The 16730-nt window shown below is 39.6% G+C and overlaps 1 protein-coding gene across 1 annotated transcript; it reads left to right on the top strand.

The window, feature by feature from the left end:
- Positions 1–6160: 6160 nt before the first annotated feature.
- LOC149298572 (splicing factor 3B subunit 2-like) lies at positions 6161–16081 on the top strand. Its single transcript, XM_089487359.1, has 16 exons — positions 6161–6169; positions 6265–6364; positions 7328–7410; positions 7972–8172; positions 8872–8997; positions 9084–9164; positions 9829–10056; positions 10161–10310; positions 12051–12140; positions 12499–12606; positions 12842–12949; positions 13435–13577; positions 13798–13899; positions 14920–15019; positions 15211–15396; positions 16010–16081. Exons 2-16 carry the CDS (start codon positions 6265–6267, stop codon positions 16079–16081), a joined length of 1878 nt encoding a protein of 625 aa, XP_089343485.1. The 5' UTR covers positions 6161–6169.
- The last annotated feature ends 649 nt before the right edge of the window (positions 16082–16730 follow it).

Genomic DNA, 16730 nt, shown 5'->3' with positions numbered 1-16730 from the left:
TCTATATACCGTTGGAAAGGTGAGGCGATTACCTTTCCAATGGTATATGTTGGGGGTATGTAGCTGCTTAGATGCCTGAGATACAGGCATCTAAGCAGCATGCCCCCATACCTCTTTAACTGACAATTGTGCGAGACGTCACCGGGCAGATCGGGTGGCCCCGGTGATGCCCTTCAGTGTGAGGGGCAGATCGCCGGGGTAGGTGGTGATGGAGGTCCACAAACCTCCATCAAGGTAAGATAGTGCTAGTGACGGCATGGTGCCGTCGTTAGCACCTGATTGGGACTGCTAGCGACGGCACCATGCCGTCGTTAGCAGTCAAGGACTGTCCTGGGTGGCTACAAATTCGGCGGGGGGGCAAGGAATAACCTAGGGGGAGCAATTGCCCCCCCTTGCCCCCCTGTAGCGACGCCACTGCCTATAGCATAGTTTCCATTAATTTGCCAACTACTGATGTAAGGCTCACTGGTCTATAGTTGGCCTTTTCTGTGCAGTAGAACTTTGGTTGTCAATTTCCAGTCTTCTGGAACAACCTTGGTTGTATCGTGGTGCAATGTAAACTCTCTCCTTATATTAAACCACACTGATTGATGATCACTGGAGCCCAAACACTCTCATACAGTGACATCCCAAATCAAGTCTTCCTTTGTAAATACTAAATCCTGCTTTTTTTCTTGTTGGCTCCTCTATCTACCGCTTTAGACACAGTCCCTGTGAGGAATTTAGGATATCTCTACTCCTGGCTGACTCAGCTGTTTGGTTTTTCCAGTCTACATCAGGGAGATTAAAGTCTCCCATAATGACAACCCCACCTTTCATTGATGTTAGTTATTTCTTCAAGTAGTAGATTGTCAAGATCTTCTGCTTTTCCATGGGGTCTATATAGCATATCACACCAATGTGAACAACCGCTTTGTTACAAAATCCTGAAGTTACCCAAATGGTTTCTAGGTTCTCATTATCACTTTGTATAAGAGTTACCTTTACCTGTTTTACATAAAGGGCACCCCCTCCCTTTCTGCCATCATTTTGCTAATTGTACCAGGTCTCTGTAACCATAACTAACCTAAATCCATATTATCACTTGTCACTAATGCAGCAAGTGCAGGTATCTTATTCCTTAAACCATGAGCGTTTGTACACATTACAACTAAGGTATTTTTCAACCTTTGCATCACATGTTGTGGTTTAGCTTTTTCTATATCTAAACTGATGCCACCATTCTTTTTCCAACTTCCCAAAACCAAGCCCTACCCTGAACCTACTCTATTAACCCCTTGCAGGGGTCTCAGTGTCAGATTATCTATTGGCTAACATTTGGCTCTCGTCTAGGGGTCTGTGGGGGGTAGTGTTCTAATGAATAAGCCATCTCCCCTAATGCTAACTCAACTGGCTACAATGCAAGCATGGCTGCTTTCACCACCGGAAGCACAACATGTATTTGCATGTATTCACATATGTATGTATATTCAGGTGTGTGTTCACTTGCCTAAAGGACCTGGAGAGTCTTACTGCAGCACTGGGCTATGCTGGAGTAACATTATTCCTGTGATTTTCATATGTATTTCACATTTGTTTTTAGTGAAATATATATACTGTACTATTTTGTATCATATCTATATTTTTGAGGTTTGCGCTCCTAATTAATTTTGGCATTTGGATTTTAATCTCAGATTGATGCAACACACCCCTAAACATACAAACAACACTAAACATAACACTGTCTACTTTTGCCACAAGTGAGTTTGTGAAATTTCAGCTAGCTCTGCTCCGGTCCACTGTGCTAGTATTGTGAAGTGGAAGCTTCTAGGAGCACCAAAAACTCAGCCATGAAGTGGTAGATCATGTACATTCATTCAGACTGGACCTGCTGAATGCTAAAGTGCATAGCTCTTAAAAATAGCCTGTCCTCCCAAGCATTATTCACTACAGAATTCCAAACTGCCTCAAGAAGTAACATCAGTACAAACACCGTAGCGTCTTAAAATGAGTTTCTGTGGACAAGCAGCTGCACACGAGCCCAAGATCACTATGCACAATGCCAAGCATCAGCTTAAGGGGACTCTGGAGCAATGGAAACGTTCTCTGGAGTGATGATTTACGCTTCAATATCTGTTAGTCTGATGAACGACTCTGGGTTTGCCGGATGCCAGGAGAACACTACTAACCAGAATGCATAGGTTTACAGCACCAGTTTGGGGAAGGTAATTTACTGTTCCAACATGACTGTGCCCTAGTCCACAAAGCCATGTTTTGACAAAGTCCTGACCTTAACCTCACCGAACACCAATTGTTGAACGCCACTTGCGAGTCAGGCTCTCATTAAACATTAGTGCCTCAAATGCTTTCTTGGTTGAAATGGCAAAAATTCCCTGTCCTCTCCAAAATCTTGTGGAAAGCCATCCCAGAAGAGGGGGCAACTCCATATTAATGCCCATGGCTTTAGAATGGGATGTCCAAAATGTTCTTGAGAAGCTGGTGTCCTTCAACAGCACAGAAACATTCTACCACATGGCTAAAGCATAACATCTCAGGTATTTTTGATGAAATTGCATGTGTTGGAAGTGTGACGAAGGGCAAAGCAGGCCACAGAAGTGGGCAGGATTGGCCCTTAATGGGATGGCAGGATGGGAAATGCGGCCACCCATCTTACCCAAACAGCCATCAGCCACGTTTTTCTACTTCCGTCTTCCTAGGGTGGTCAGAGGAGATCAGCGGATCTCTTCAACCAGCCCATGCCCCTTTACGCTCCCCAAAAGTGGAGCGGTGCCTTAAAATGTAGACTGTCCCATGGAAATTGTTACCATATGCTTCATAGGCACAAAAAATAGCCCACGTTATTGATTGTTGAACAGTGCAGGTAAGTACGCCACATTATATACAATGTGCAATTGCTAGTATGTATATATTATACTATACCATGCATGGTTCCAATATGGTAGACCACGTGCATGTGTAATCACCCAGACTGTTTTATGTAAAATAGCACAGAGGATTATAGGGTTTTTCTGCAACCCATCAGGCAGAATGTTATGCTAGCTTAATGCTGTATAGACATATATATATATTTCGTAATCAACTGACTAGCACATTTCGTATGTGAAAAGATATCCCCAAACAAAGCGGCAACTCGTCAGCTGCACTTTAAAATAGCTAGTTTCTCGCCATGATGAGCGTTAGAACCTTCCGCTTCCCAAAATGCATTACTTACTACATCTACACCGTATCGTTTCCCCGCCCTCCTACAGCAGAGACCTAAACAACAGAAACATAATACAGCTTTAATCTCCCTCAATTATTTCGATGACAGCAGTTACAGCGAAAGTAGTTCCGCCATTCTAAATTAATCTTGGTCTCCAAAACTTACGAGGCATCATTTTTCTTTTTTCTCTTTGCCATGTAAACATATTGTTAAAAATATCGTTTGCATACGACTCTAGTGTTTAGACCACCGCTGTGCTCTCTGTAGTTACGTTGAGCGTATGACGCACTTTTTTCGCGACTTGCAGCGCGCAGGCTTTTCGGCAACTAAAAGAAATGGCGGACTCTGCCGACGGTAAGCGAAGAAACGTTATCATTTAGTGCCAGTTATTGGGTTATGTGTTTAATCTGAATAATTACTTTGGCATACTTGGCATGCAGTATTGTCAACAGTAGTCTTTTTTAAGCTTGTTTTGACGAAAGTAGGCCAAACTGAGACATAAGTGTGGTTGTGTATTGCTGGGCTTGTATTATTTGTAGCGATGGTTGTAACAGTGTGTAAAACTAAAAGCATCACACACATTGTATTTCACAAAGATCTGTTTATAACTAGTCCAGGGTTAACTAACGAGTTTTTATGGAAATTTGGTTCTATGTCTTGTGTTGGGATTTTTTTTCGTGCTGTGTGAACACATTTCCGTATTGTGGGCAATATTAAATACATTTCCCTATGGGTGCAGCCATTGTGTGGTCTTTGCAGTTTATTTTCAAAATCTACTTTATATTAAATATTTTATAATCTCACTTTGCTATGTATTATTGTGACTCAACCCTAGAAATTGCTTTTGAGCAACTGTCCTTGACTTAACTATGTGAGCAGACAAAACCAACTTCAATGACGATGCATATTAGTGCTAGAGAGTTGAAATAATCAGTTCTGTGCATTCATAAATGATTGAAATAACATTTCCTCTCAGCCTCATATGTCTACTCATGAGACGCTAACATAGTGAGCGCACGGTTACTTAAATGATACACGCTACACATTTCTCTGCTTGTGCCCATAATGCCAAAACTTACTCCTTTTTGAATGGTAAACTCTATGATGGGGGGGGTCACCTTTCTTTTTTTTTTCTTCTTCATTCCTTTTAGTTGCTGGCTTACCACCCACAAAATTCCCAAATGGGGCAGAACCAGTTTAGTTTGCTATTTTCTGGTAGTTCTGGTCCCTGATCTGCATGCTTTACGCTCGAATGGATGTGATAGCTGAGAGGCCCCTTTAAATCTACATGGCGTTGTCTTTGCAAATGCACGAGTGTCTGTAGAATCCCCCGTATGCGCTGCTTTACGTGGCCCCCAGCACACTCTGGTTAGGGAATTTGTTAGTCCGAAAGCAACTCTTGGACCGTTATATACTTGCTTCCTCCCAGACCTTGTCTGGATCATTTGCTGAGCAAATACTAGCACTAACGTGTGCAGAAATCACTGCTTTCAAGCAGCTTATCTGTGGCAGTAAAGATCGGACAACGCAAGAGATACAAAGTACTCTTGTAGCTTCTCTGTAATTGTGTAAATTGTCAAGGCAAACTGTGACCGCATAGTCCATTTATGTTTTTGTGTAAATGGGAAAAATACACTGTACAATCTGAATAAAAATAACTAACAAGGCACAAGTAAAAAAAATAATTTCTTCAAAGCCTCATCATGCATTGAATAATGCGTTTGCCCTTCGTAATGAATAGTGGAGAGAGGGAGTTGAAACTGCAACTCCTGTAGATTCTCCATCCCTCTGTCCTGAGTTCTTCAACCCAAGCGAAGTGAGAAGATATGTAGCAGTATCATCATTCATATCTGAGTTGCTGCAAACATATTGTTAATGCTAGTATCTGTTTTGCAGGAACCATGGAAGACATTATGGACCGACCCACAACCCAGGTACCGCTTAAACTACCTGTTTGACTCTCAAGCCACAAATACCAGTGTGTTCAGGTTCTTCTGGGAACTAGTTTGGTGTTACCATGAACAAAATGTTTTAAGGGTATCAGTGGCAGGCTTTGCTATGTTAAACATTGCAATAAGATGGCATGCCTTAGTGCCTATGTGAGGCCTGTGTTGTAGCACATTTGTTGATCAGTATCATAAATGTCTGAGGTTCTAGCCTAGATCGGGATCAATAATATACTTACGCTCAGAAATGTTGCCCATTTATTTTCCCTCCCACTTGTATACATCCGTCTTGGATCATTCTCTATATCTTTGTCATCCTCTTTCTTTAAAGGTCCATGAAGACAGTGATCTCTCTACATCTGCTAGACTTGCGCAGGTAAAACTATAAACCTAGACAGAAAGCATTTATGGAAAACAAAAACATCTTTCTAAGTATTGGTCTTGTATTCCATACTATTTCAAGTACATTTTCATCCTTTTTAACATTTACATTGATTTCCCTATTCAGATGGCTGGAATGCCTATCTCAGCCCCTCCCCCTCCACCCTCCCTTGGACTTGGTTTCCCTTTGAGCTTGGCCTCTCGCACAAATCCCGACTCTGAAGCCAGTAAACCACAACAAGGACCACCATTATCTCTGCAAACTGATGGGCATCCAAAGGTGAAATATCTTAACTTATCTTAACATTTAGTTTCTGCAGTTTTGGATATCTGTAACTGTTCGGAACCATTTACCCTCATTCATTCCTTACTTTTTCCCCTATGTTTCAGACACCTCTTTCGGATCAAGAAAGCTCTTCCCAGCGGCCCTTACTTCTGCCTCGAGGTAGTGTTTTAAATGTCCCTCATGTCAATTAAACATTGTTATGCTGCATTCAAACATTGTTATGCTGCATTCAAACATTGTGTGTTTCTTCTCCATTCAGGTAACCTTCCTATTGCTTCCTCTATTCCCCCACTGCTGCCCACCATCACCAGGCCCCGTGCTACCATGCAAGCCTCTAATGATGATTCAAGAGAAGTGAGTTCTTCCACTCCTCATTTGTTTGGGTTTTTATGCGTTGTTTTTTTCTTTGTTGCACAACTTATTTTATTTTTGATTTACCCCATTCTCAGATGGAAGATTCTTCCATTGGTCCAAAGATTCCACAGGTCCTTGAGAAGATTCTTCAACTGAAGGAAATAAGACAAGAAGAAATGGTGCCAGTGACCACAGGTAGATAAGGCTGCTGGTCCCTTACTGCGTTACTTGATATTTTAAGGATTTTTTTAAGTTATGCTAGCTTTGATCAGTTTGTCTCACTGTAATTGTATTGTAAAGAATATGCCTGCATCTATACAGACTTTACAAATATCTACGAAAGAGCAGTCATGATCTGCGTTGCCATGTAAAAAAGCATTAAGAAGGAACACGTGCGCGTTGAATTAAATACACTTGGCAGTCATTTTTAACTAGCTTAGAGTGCATTGAACCATGAGTTTAAGCCCTTAAGGACAATGGGTGGTCCCTAAACCCATTGAAAACAATGCATTTTGAGCGCTTTGTCATTAAGGTGTCACTTGGGACACCGTAGTGGGTTATATAAACAATGTAGCCTCAAAGGCTACTTGATGGTAAACAGTACTGAAGACAATTTTAAGATGCACATGAGACATATTAAAGATGATGCTGTCTAAAACTACTGTTCTTAATACTCCATGTGAAACCAGGTGGCAAAAAAATCCTAAAACTTGTATAAAATCCCGACCCAATATACTGGCCCAATAAGTTGGCATGAGATGTTTCAAAATGCTCTTCCTAAAAAATAGAACATGCTACTCCTCCTTGTCTCACTACAGATTCTAGGCAAGTGAAATATTTACCCTCTAGAGCAGAGCTTCCCAAACTTATTTGGCTTAATGCCGCCTTTTTCAAAAATCAAAATTACTATTTGGGTTGTACTGCTCTATAATGATTAAACTTGTTGAGAAACAAATGACAAGCTATATCTATCTTTAATAAATTGCAGCTGACACATGTTACTGACCCTCTGTAATTTCTTTATATAATTACTTACTTGTTACCGAGTTTTATTCTTCGCTCAGGCTAGAGATCTTGCTCAATGACTGATTAAATGTCTACAACCAATACTGCTTTTTTTTTCTCTTCCTTTTAACGCTATTTTTCTGTCTCTGACAGAAGAGGAAGATGATTCTGATGGTCGTCAGGTTTACACAGCATCAGAGACAGAAGAGGAAAACACTGCCCCAACCAAAAAAGAGGTGCGTATACACCTTGCAAATGCATTGTTATGTGTAAAGTATAGGATGGCGTAACAAGAGCAGTAGATTTAATAAAAAGTAGAATATATTTATGCACAGCAGAGATGGACTTACATAGATGTAATCGTGGAATTTTAATTAGAAACAATGATTTGTTGCTTTTAATAGTTTATAAAAGACAAATCATGTGCTGCCCACTGCGATTTGGCAATGTATACATTTATGAGACTGGTTAACGCGTTCTGCCTTCCTTCCCTTTTACTTTTGCATTCTCTTACCATTCTACACCCCTTTATATTGCATTGCACTTTCCTACCACTGTAGAGGCTGACAAAGTAATAGGAATATGCTACAACAGTGTTACCTTTAATGTAGAAATAGCCCAAATTAAATGTTTCGTTACACTTCTTAGATTTAGCTATTCTCCTACACATATACTCATGTACAGTGTGAAGTGTATTAAGGACATATGTGTGCATTTTACTGGGTGTGCTCGCATGTTTTAGAGGCAGTATTATGGGCTGATACAAGTAATTCTTCAAATGCACAATTTTGCAACAGAAAAACCGCAGACGGAGGAATCGTAAGAAACGAACAAAAAAGAGAACACCGGTTCCGCAGCCTGTGACTACAGAAGAGCTGAATGAGGCAGCAGAGGCTGATCCTGCCGCAGGAAAAGTTGAGATAGACTATGTGACAGAGGAACCAGACATCTATGATCCCAACTTTATCTTCTTCAAGAGGATATTTCAGGCTTTTAAGGTACATCGCATAGCGGTCTCTACTACTGACCAACATAACTCTGAATAGTGGTTTGTTTTTTTTGTTTTATACATATGTTGTAATCCATTTGTCCCTGGTGCATATGTACATTTTATACATCAGGGCCATGACAAATAATTCATGCTTTAGTAGTTATTTAAAGATGCTGTTTCACATGCATAATTTATTTGCCCTAATTCAACATTACGAACATTTTTAATACTATCCAAATTCTCGGAAGTAAACAAACCGTTTTACGTTCCGGTTACTGACCGGAATGTACAGAACTGGTCACTGACAGAATAGATGCCTGCAAAATCCACTTGCACTGCCATAATCCCATTGTCAAAAGCAAGCATCTGCTAGCATTTTATGGTAGGCAGCCACTCCAGCACATTGTAACACTGGAGGAAGTGGACATTGGAAAATTTGTTTAATTTAATCTCCAAGATTATTGCTATAATTTTTATTAAAGTGTCTAGTTTACCAGCTACTTAAGTATTAAGAATAGAATATTAAAATGATCTGCTAAGCATGATAAAAAATTTTTAGTATTTTGTCAGATTACTGATGTCACGTGCCTCTGACTAATACTTCCTATATAGAGAGGTTTTGTTCAGATGGGCAAGTATGTGTGGCCTTGTTTTTAGATTGTGGTGCTAAAACAAGATTGGATGATTTGAATTTTGATATTTTCAGCTGACAGATGATGTAAAGAAAGAGAAGGAGAAGGAGCCAGAGAAGGTCGAGAAGGTTGAACCAGCTGCTCCCAGAAAACGTTTTGAAGAGGAACAGATGGACAGTGACAGCGACAGTGATGGAGAGGTTAGGTTCTACCCACCTACTCTGTCTAATTATTGGCTTTTGTTCTTGTGCCAAACTTTTCAATACAAATCTTTTATTTTATCTAGGAAAAAAAACTGGATGCCCCTAAACTGTCTAAGAAGAAAATGAGGCGAATGAACAGGTTTACAGTGGCTGAACTTAAACAGGTAAAGAGGGAGGGTCTTCTTGAGATTGTTATAGGATGTAAAATACCGTATTTGCTCGATTATAAGACGACCCCCCAAATCTGAATATTAAGATGGGCTGCGCGGGATCTGGATCTTAGTCGTCTCATAGTCAGACCTATTTGAGGTCTGATTATAAGACGGCCCCCCAAATCTGAATATTATCTGAATGATTATAAGACGGCCCCCCAAATCTGAATATTAAGATGGGCTGCGGGGGATCTGGATCTTAGTCGTCTCATAGTCAGACCTATTTGAGGTCTGATTATAAGACGGCCCCCCAAATCTGAATATTATCTGAATGATTATAAGACGGCCCCCCAAATCTGAATATTAAGATGGGCTGCGGGGGATCTGGATCTTAGTCGTCTCATAGTCAGACCTATTTGAGGTCTGATTATAAGACGACCCCGATTATAAGACGAGGGGTATTTTTCAGAGCATTCGATCTTATAATCGAGCAAATACGGTATATCAGGAAAAGTTTGGAATAGGATGAAACGTCTCACACTGGTCTAGATAGTAAAGATAGATTAAAAATTTAGTTTGGGGTTGCCGTATTAATACTCCACTAAGAGTGGGTTTGTTTTATGCCTGTCTTGACAAGAAAATGTCCTTTAATGATTCTTCCTCTCCTGTCTTCTAGTTGGTTTCTCGCCCAGACGTAGTAGAAATGCACGATGTCACTGCACAAGACCCAAAACTCCTTGTCCACCTGAAGGGAACACGGAATTCTGTCCCTGTTCCTCGTCATTGGTGCTTTAAACGAAAATACTTACAGGGTAAGCGTGGTATTGAAAAACCCCCCTTCCAGCTTCCCGAATTCATCAAGAGAACAGGCATTCAAGAAATGAGGGAGGCACTTCAGGAAAAGGTGAGTGTTTTACAGAGGGACATGCTTCCATGGATTCAAAATAGACAAAAGGTGAAGGTGTGTTTGCCATAAATTAACCACCATTTTAATCTCCATTAATGCAGGAGGAACAAAAGACCATGAAGTCCAAAATGAGAGAGAAAGTGCGACCGAAGATGGGAAAAATTGACATAGATTATCAAAAACTTCATGATGCATTCTTCAAGTGGCAAAGTAAACCAAAGCTGACCATCCACGGTGACTTGTACTATGAGGTATCAAAATACACCCAATCTTTTCATCAGTTGGCCTGTTCACACAAATTAGAGGGGCAGTGAAAGGAAAGCGCCAAATCCATTATTTTTTGTAGATTTGTATTGTCAGGCTGGAGAAAGCCATATATATAGTAGTGCTATGCAAAGGTTTTAGGTAAGAATGCTTTTGAAAATAGACATGTTAAAAGTTTATTTTTATCGTTTAACAAAATGCAAAGTGAGTGAGCAGATAAAAAGTCTAAAATCAAATCAATATTTGGTGTGACCGCAGTTCGCCTTCAAAACAGCATCAGTTCTTTTAGGTACACTTGCGCAAAGTAATCAGTTTAATATGTAGGTTGAAACATTATCTGAAACAGAAACTGTTGTGTATAACACGGACTGAGGAGCAGCCAAGCTCGCTAAACAAGGTGAGGTTTCTGAAGACAGTTTAATGTCAAACGGCATACACCATGCCAAGACTTCGAGCACAGCAATAAAATGCAAGGTCTTACCCAGGCAGAAATTACAAAGCAGAAGACTTTCCAGATGTCAACTTTAAGCTCTTTTGAAGAAGCACAAATAAACCGACAATGTTGACCATAGATGCAGTGGTCGGCCAAGGAAAACTTAGTTTAGGAGATGAAAGACACATCATGCTTACTTCCCTTTCACAATCAGAAGATGTCCAGCAGTGCAATCATCTTGGCATTTGCAGAAACCAGTGGGACTATGGTACACAGTTCTGCTGTCAGAAGTCTGAACACAAGTGATCTACATGGAAGGCGTGCTACCAAAAAGCCATAACTGATGTTTTAATCAAGGCCGAACAATTCACAAAAACATTTTGTATTTGTATTCTGAAAATGGAGTTAGGGATTAATGGTCTCAATCCTGAGATGTGCAGGCAGATACTTATCTATCATTCATAACCATCAGGGAGGCATCTGGTTGGCCCCAAATGTGTTCTGCAGCATGACAATGACCCCAGACATACAACCAATGTCCTTAAGAATTAAGGATCTTTAGCGTAAAGAATAAGGAGTCCAGGAAGTGGTGATGTGGCCCCCACAGAGCTTTGATCTCAACATCATAAAGTCTGTCTGGGATTACATGGAGGGAGAGAAAAATGTACCTTGATGTTTTGGAGGCAAAGAGTGGTCACACCAAATATTTGATTTAGGTTTTACGTCTGTTCCTTCATGTTGCATTATTTAAAAAATAAATTAACATGTCTGTTGTCTGTTTTGTTTTTAGTTTTTTAAGCATTCTTATTTTACACCCCTTTAGCCTTTAAGTATACAAGTCAACCAATGTATGACCTTGCTACCTTTTGAAGCTAAAGTCCAGGGTCTCTTAAAATTTGCAACTTGATCACATTATATGACATTACTTGTGCACGAGTTAGTTATTTTTGCTGAAAGATCATATGGTGAGGCTTCAATGTCATTTGTCACTTTGCCTGTGATGTGGCTATCATGTAATCTATAATTAAATATCTTTCTTTTGGAAAGTCAGTTTGAAAAGAATTGATTTATCAGTACTGTTAATGGATTATTTAGCTTTTTCTCCTTCAAATCTAAACTTAGTGTCCACACATAATGCAACCAAACTTAAGCGATGGGAGACACAATAACCTAGTTCTTATTCTGTGCTATCACTGTTCGCAGTTTGTGATCTGTACCAGTCATATTTTTTATCTTTTTGTTATCTATTTGTTAACCTTTATCTATCTTCCTTTTTTTTTTCTTTCCCACTCAGGGTAAAGAGTTTGAGACTCGTCTGAAAGAGAAGAAGCCAGGAGATCTTTCAGATGAACTGCGAATCACTCTGGGGATGCCTGTTGGATTAGTGAGTGTTATAATCTTAATTAAGAGTTAAGTAAATTTGTGGAAAGTGCGACATACGCGACACCAAAAAGCTGCCATCCTAAGAGGATATTCTGTGTTTGCCTACACAAACACAGAGGTGCAGATCAACTTTTAAAAAGTTAAATACCGTCATGGTTATTTAGACTATTTTTTGGCGATTGTAGACATGGTTTCACTTTGGATTCCTCAAATGACAATAATGCACCCTTTTTAAATATCTTGCAAGTTTGTTAATGGTGGGGATATAAATTGAATAGAAAGTAAGATTGTCATGTGTTGGTTCTAAAATATTACGGCAGCTGGCATTTTATCATTATTCAACTTTTACCTGTCATTAGAATTCACATAAAGTTCCACCACCTTGGCTCATTGCAATGCAGAGGTATGGACCACCACCTTCTTATCCAAACCTAAAAATTCCAGGACTAAATTCTCCAATCCCAGAGGTAAGGCTTTTTTACATGTTCCTCTACTTCTCTTCCTAACTTACTTTCCATTCTCTGATACGGCCGTCCCCTACATTCATTTCCTACCCTATTGATATTATTATTATTACTATTGATCATAGTATAATCATGTTATTGTATTAATGTTACTAATATTGATAGTGGTCTTACTGTTATTCTTGCAACTCCCACATATAGCATTTCTAGATTTAGTCCTAACATTTTCGTTTTTCAGGGTTGTTCCTTTGGATATCATGCCGGTGGGTGGGGAAAACCCCCAGTAGATGAAATGGGAAAACCTCTCTATGGAGATGTCTTTGGGACCAATGCTTCAGACTTTCAGGTAAGAAAAGCCTATCTTGGTTCTCCAGGCATGTCTATAAGTGTTCAGATATGTCTGAAATGCAAACAAAATTTGTCTGTGTGTTTTTGCTTCTGTCGTCCGCAGAATAGGTACCACTGCAAAAGGTGTTGAGCATCATACCCCGAGTACCAAATACTCCACATATGCAGTGCTTTATTATTTGTTTAACCTTTATTCTTATCAATTCATTTTATGTAGTTATGGCTGTTTTGCAATGTGCTTAATGAAAGTGGCAATAATGCCGTTTGCCATTTACCTAAACTGAGATTTTGTTGAATGTTTCCTCAATGGCTGCTGTCATTGGGATTAATTCAAAGTGGGAGCTTGCGGGTTGATTCATCAGACCCCCTGAACAGAAAGATGTGTAAATCTGACAGTGTAGGGGGTGGAGTGGGGCAGCTCTTTGGAAGATACCAATCTATGGCAGGTTGTGCAGCATTACTTACAAATCTTTGGATTTTCAGAATAAGAATGAAGAAGAAGATATAGATAGGACACCTTGGGGAGAGTTGGAACTGTCCGACGATGAATCGTCCTCTGAAGAGGAAGAAGAAGAGAGTGATGAGGAAAAACCAGATGAGACTGGATTTATTACACCTGCTGATAGGTGAGATGAGCTCATCTATTCTTTGTGCGGTGCAACATTTCCAAGAAACGTGTTCAGTTGCGTGATCCATGTATTGCTTTTAGCCAGTAAGAGCATATATGGGGTGCAGTATCTAAAATACTACAAGATGAACACATTTTGTTTTCTAGATAAACGGTTATATTAGAGAAAACTGTGGTTGTGAAGCCAACAAACTGTGTTTTGCTTTTCTCCAAAACAGTGGTTTAATTACCCCTGGAGGATTTTCATCTGTCCCTGCTGGTATGGAAACTCCAGAGCTGATTGAATTGAGGAAAAAGAAGATTGAAGAGGCCATGGATGGGTAAGGATTGTTTTAAACTGCCACTAAATACTATACTTTTGTGCATCAGTATATCGCTCTTCAAAGTCATCTTGGTTCTGCGGCGATAGATAACTATGGGCACGCTTGTGGACTGGGTCTTTAAATGTACGATTCTTTATATATTAGCAACATCATTCTTGGTGTTGTGTAACCCCAAACATTTCAAAAGTTTTTGAAAGGGACAATATATTGCTTCATACAGCACCACTGGCATACATATTATAATGCTTTATAAATACCGCAATCTGCATTTTTTTACCCGAAGGTAGACTGGAGCATTCTGGTTTGTATGAATTTTAATGAGATTTGTCATACAAACGTCTTAAAACGGGAAGGGACCCCCAATAAAACAAACAAAAACCAAGCAGAGAATTTTTTATTGTATAATACTGCTCTCACATTCTCACTGTTTATCTCTGTCTCTCTCTCGCTGTCTGCATGTCTCTCTCTCTGTGTGTGTGTGTGTGTGTGTGTGTGTGTGTGTGTGTGTGTCTCTGTCTCCTAATCTATACGTTGTGCTATTTGTTTGTCAAGGAGAGTCATCTTGGTGTTTTAAAACAAAACTAGGTTAGGGAAACTTAGGGGGGTAGATAACACAATGGTAAGGCATAAACATGCAGACTCTGGGATGTGTGAATTAAAATAGTTGGTCCCATATGTATAAGATTTAAAACAATTCTGTTTAGTCTATGGAATTATAAAATGTAAGCGAAAAGGTGCAAATTTGTATGCTAGCATTATCTACCTGTATAAATGAACAGCTGACATACCTGTATATAATGTAGACCAGTTTCTTTAAACGTCTGACTTAAAAAGTAACTGTGGGAATATACCTGGTTCATGCTGTAAGTAATAGACTTGTTAATGTCCAAAACTCAGTGTCTTCTCTATGAAAAATATCTTTTTCATAAAAGTAGCTCTTCCGCATTATTTTTCTGTACTTATGTTTTCTGCTTATACACCTCATGTCAAACACTTATGAAATCCCTCTTTTTATAGAACGGAGACTCCTCAACTTTTTACAGTACTTCCAGAGAAGAGGACTGCTACTGTTGGTGGTGCCATGATGGGCTCCACACATATCTATGATATTAACACGGTAAGGGGAGTCACAAATTAGTGTGGCAATGTTTAAATACTAAGCACAACAGTATACATTTGTACATGTCATTAACATATTAAGGAAATTGAACAGAGTTTTTATTGGTCAATTGAACCTTTTTTCCCTCTTGATACTACTTTTGTTTCAACTAGAAGCTTGTTTAACATGTATAATAATCCTCCTTTCAGGCCATGTCCCGTAGAGGGCCATCCACTGAGCCACAAGGAGTAGAAGTAGCTTTGGCGCCTGAAGAACTGGAAATGGATCCATCCGCCATGACTCAGAAGTACGAGGAAAGAGTGAGGGAAGCACAGGAACAAGTGCAGAAAGAAGACTTCAGTGACATGGTGGCTGAGCATGCGGCTAAACAGAAGGTATGCATGCATAATTATATAAATAACTCAAATTGTTCTAATACAGAAAAAATGTGGTTTGAAAATGGTATTATGATGTAAAAGAAAATAATTAACATGAATAAGCACTGGGGCTACACCCAGCAGTGCTGCCTGGAAGCTGGGATGGGGGGGGGGCTCCCATTGAAATGAAAAATAGCAGCCAGCTGAATTTAATGTTTAACAAGCCTATATGGGATTGGCTGCCACTACCCCTCTTAATTTAAATAGGAGGTGCTTCGATTGACTTTTTAATAGGCGTAAGTACAGAGCATGTGCACAAAGTAATTGGACAGAATTCTTATTTTCTAATTGTAGTAGCAAAGGAGTGTATGCATCAGTTTGCATGCATACACAGTGGACTTCAATATACATTAAAATAAGACTGTTTTGGACCTTACAGTGTTCTTTTAAATAGATAATGGTTTCAGAGAGGCTGCCACAGTTTGTTCCAATTATTCCTGAAAAAAAGATCTGAGCAACACAGTCCCTTAAAATTAACACATCAGTGGTGTTCAGCTCTTAGTAAATTGTCAAATTGTTCAAGAATTATTAGTACGATGTATAGTCTAACTTATCTTCTCAATACTTGCAGCAAAAGAAGAGGAAAGGTCAGCCACAAGACTCGCGTGCAGGCGGCAAGAAATATAAGGAGTTCAAATTTTGAATGTTCTAACCCCTTTATCAACCACCTTCCCTTTTCACCCATTCTTTTATTTTTAATAAAACCTGTTAAACTGTCGCTGTTGTCTGGTTTGCTATTTAATCTTATTTTAACTTTGACCAGTACTAGTATAATATGACGTTCCAATACACAATGGGACCAAACCATCGCTTGTACTTTAACACTTAGGGGGTAATGAAAAGAGAAGATATCAAATGAGTTAGACAAATATTGCTGCCATTTTGCGGAAGGTTACATGCAAAAGGACAGATCCTCTGGGCACATACTCTTCTCCAGTCGGAAGAGAGAGGATGTGCCTAGATGCACCACCATTTTGCAGAAGTTCACAGGAGGTCATATCCTTGTCCTGTTCATGAAGAAACGAATAAACAAAGACCTTCTGGATGAAGACAGAAGAGCAAGATAAGCGGAGCTGCATGGCAGAGACACAGAAGGGGAGAATGTGGCAGACATTCTGAGATAGGGCGAGAACCTGAATGATAGTGTGAATGACAACTACTTTGATTTTCATCTGAATCAAATGAGCAGGAGACTGAATGTGTTGTCTGAAAACAAATCGACCAAAAATGAAACAAAAAATTTGTCAGAATTCGTTTTTGGTCTATTTGCACAAGTCTCCGAATGGTAATAT

The sequence above is a fragment of the Sceloporus occidentalis genome, unplaced genomic scaffold, assembly GCF_023333645.1.
Source record: "Sceloporus occidentalis isolate IW3139 unplaced genomic scaffold, rSceOcc1.0.p SCAF_32, whole genome shotgun sequence".
Taxonomy (NCBI): domain Eukaryota; kingdom Metazoa; phylum Chordata; class Lepidosauria; order Squamata; family Phrynosomatidae; genus Sceloporus; species Sceloporus occidentalis.
This window is presented reverse-complemented; position numbering and strand designations above follow the sequence as displayed.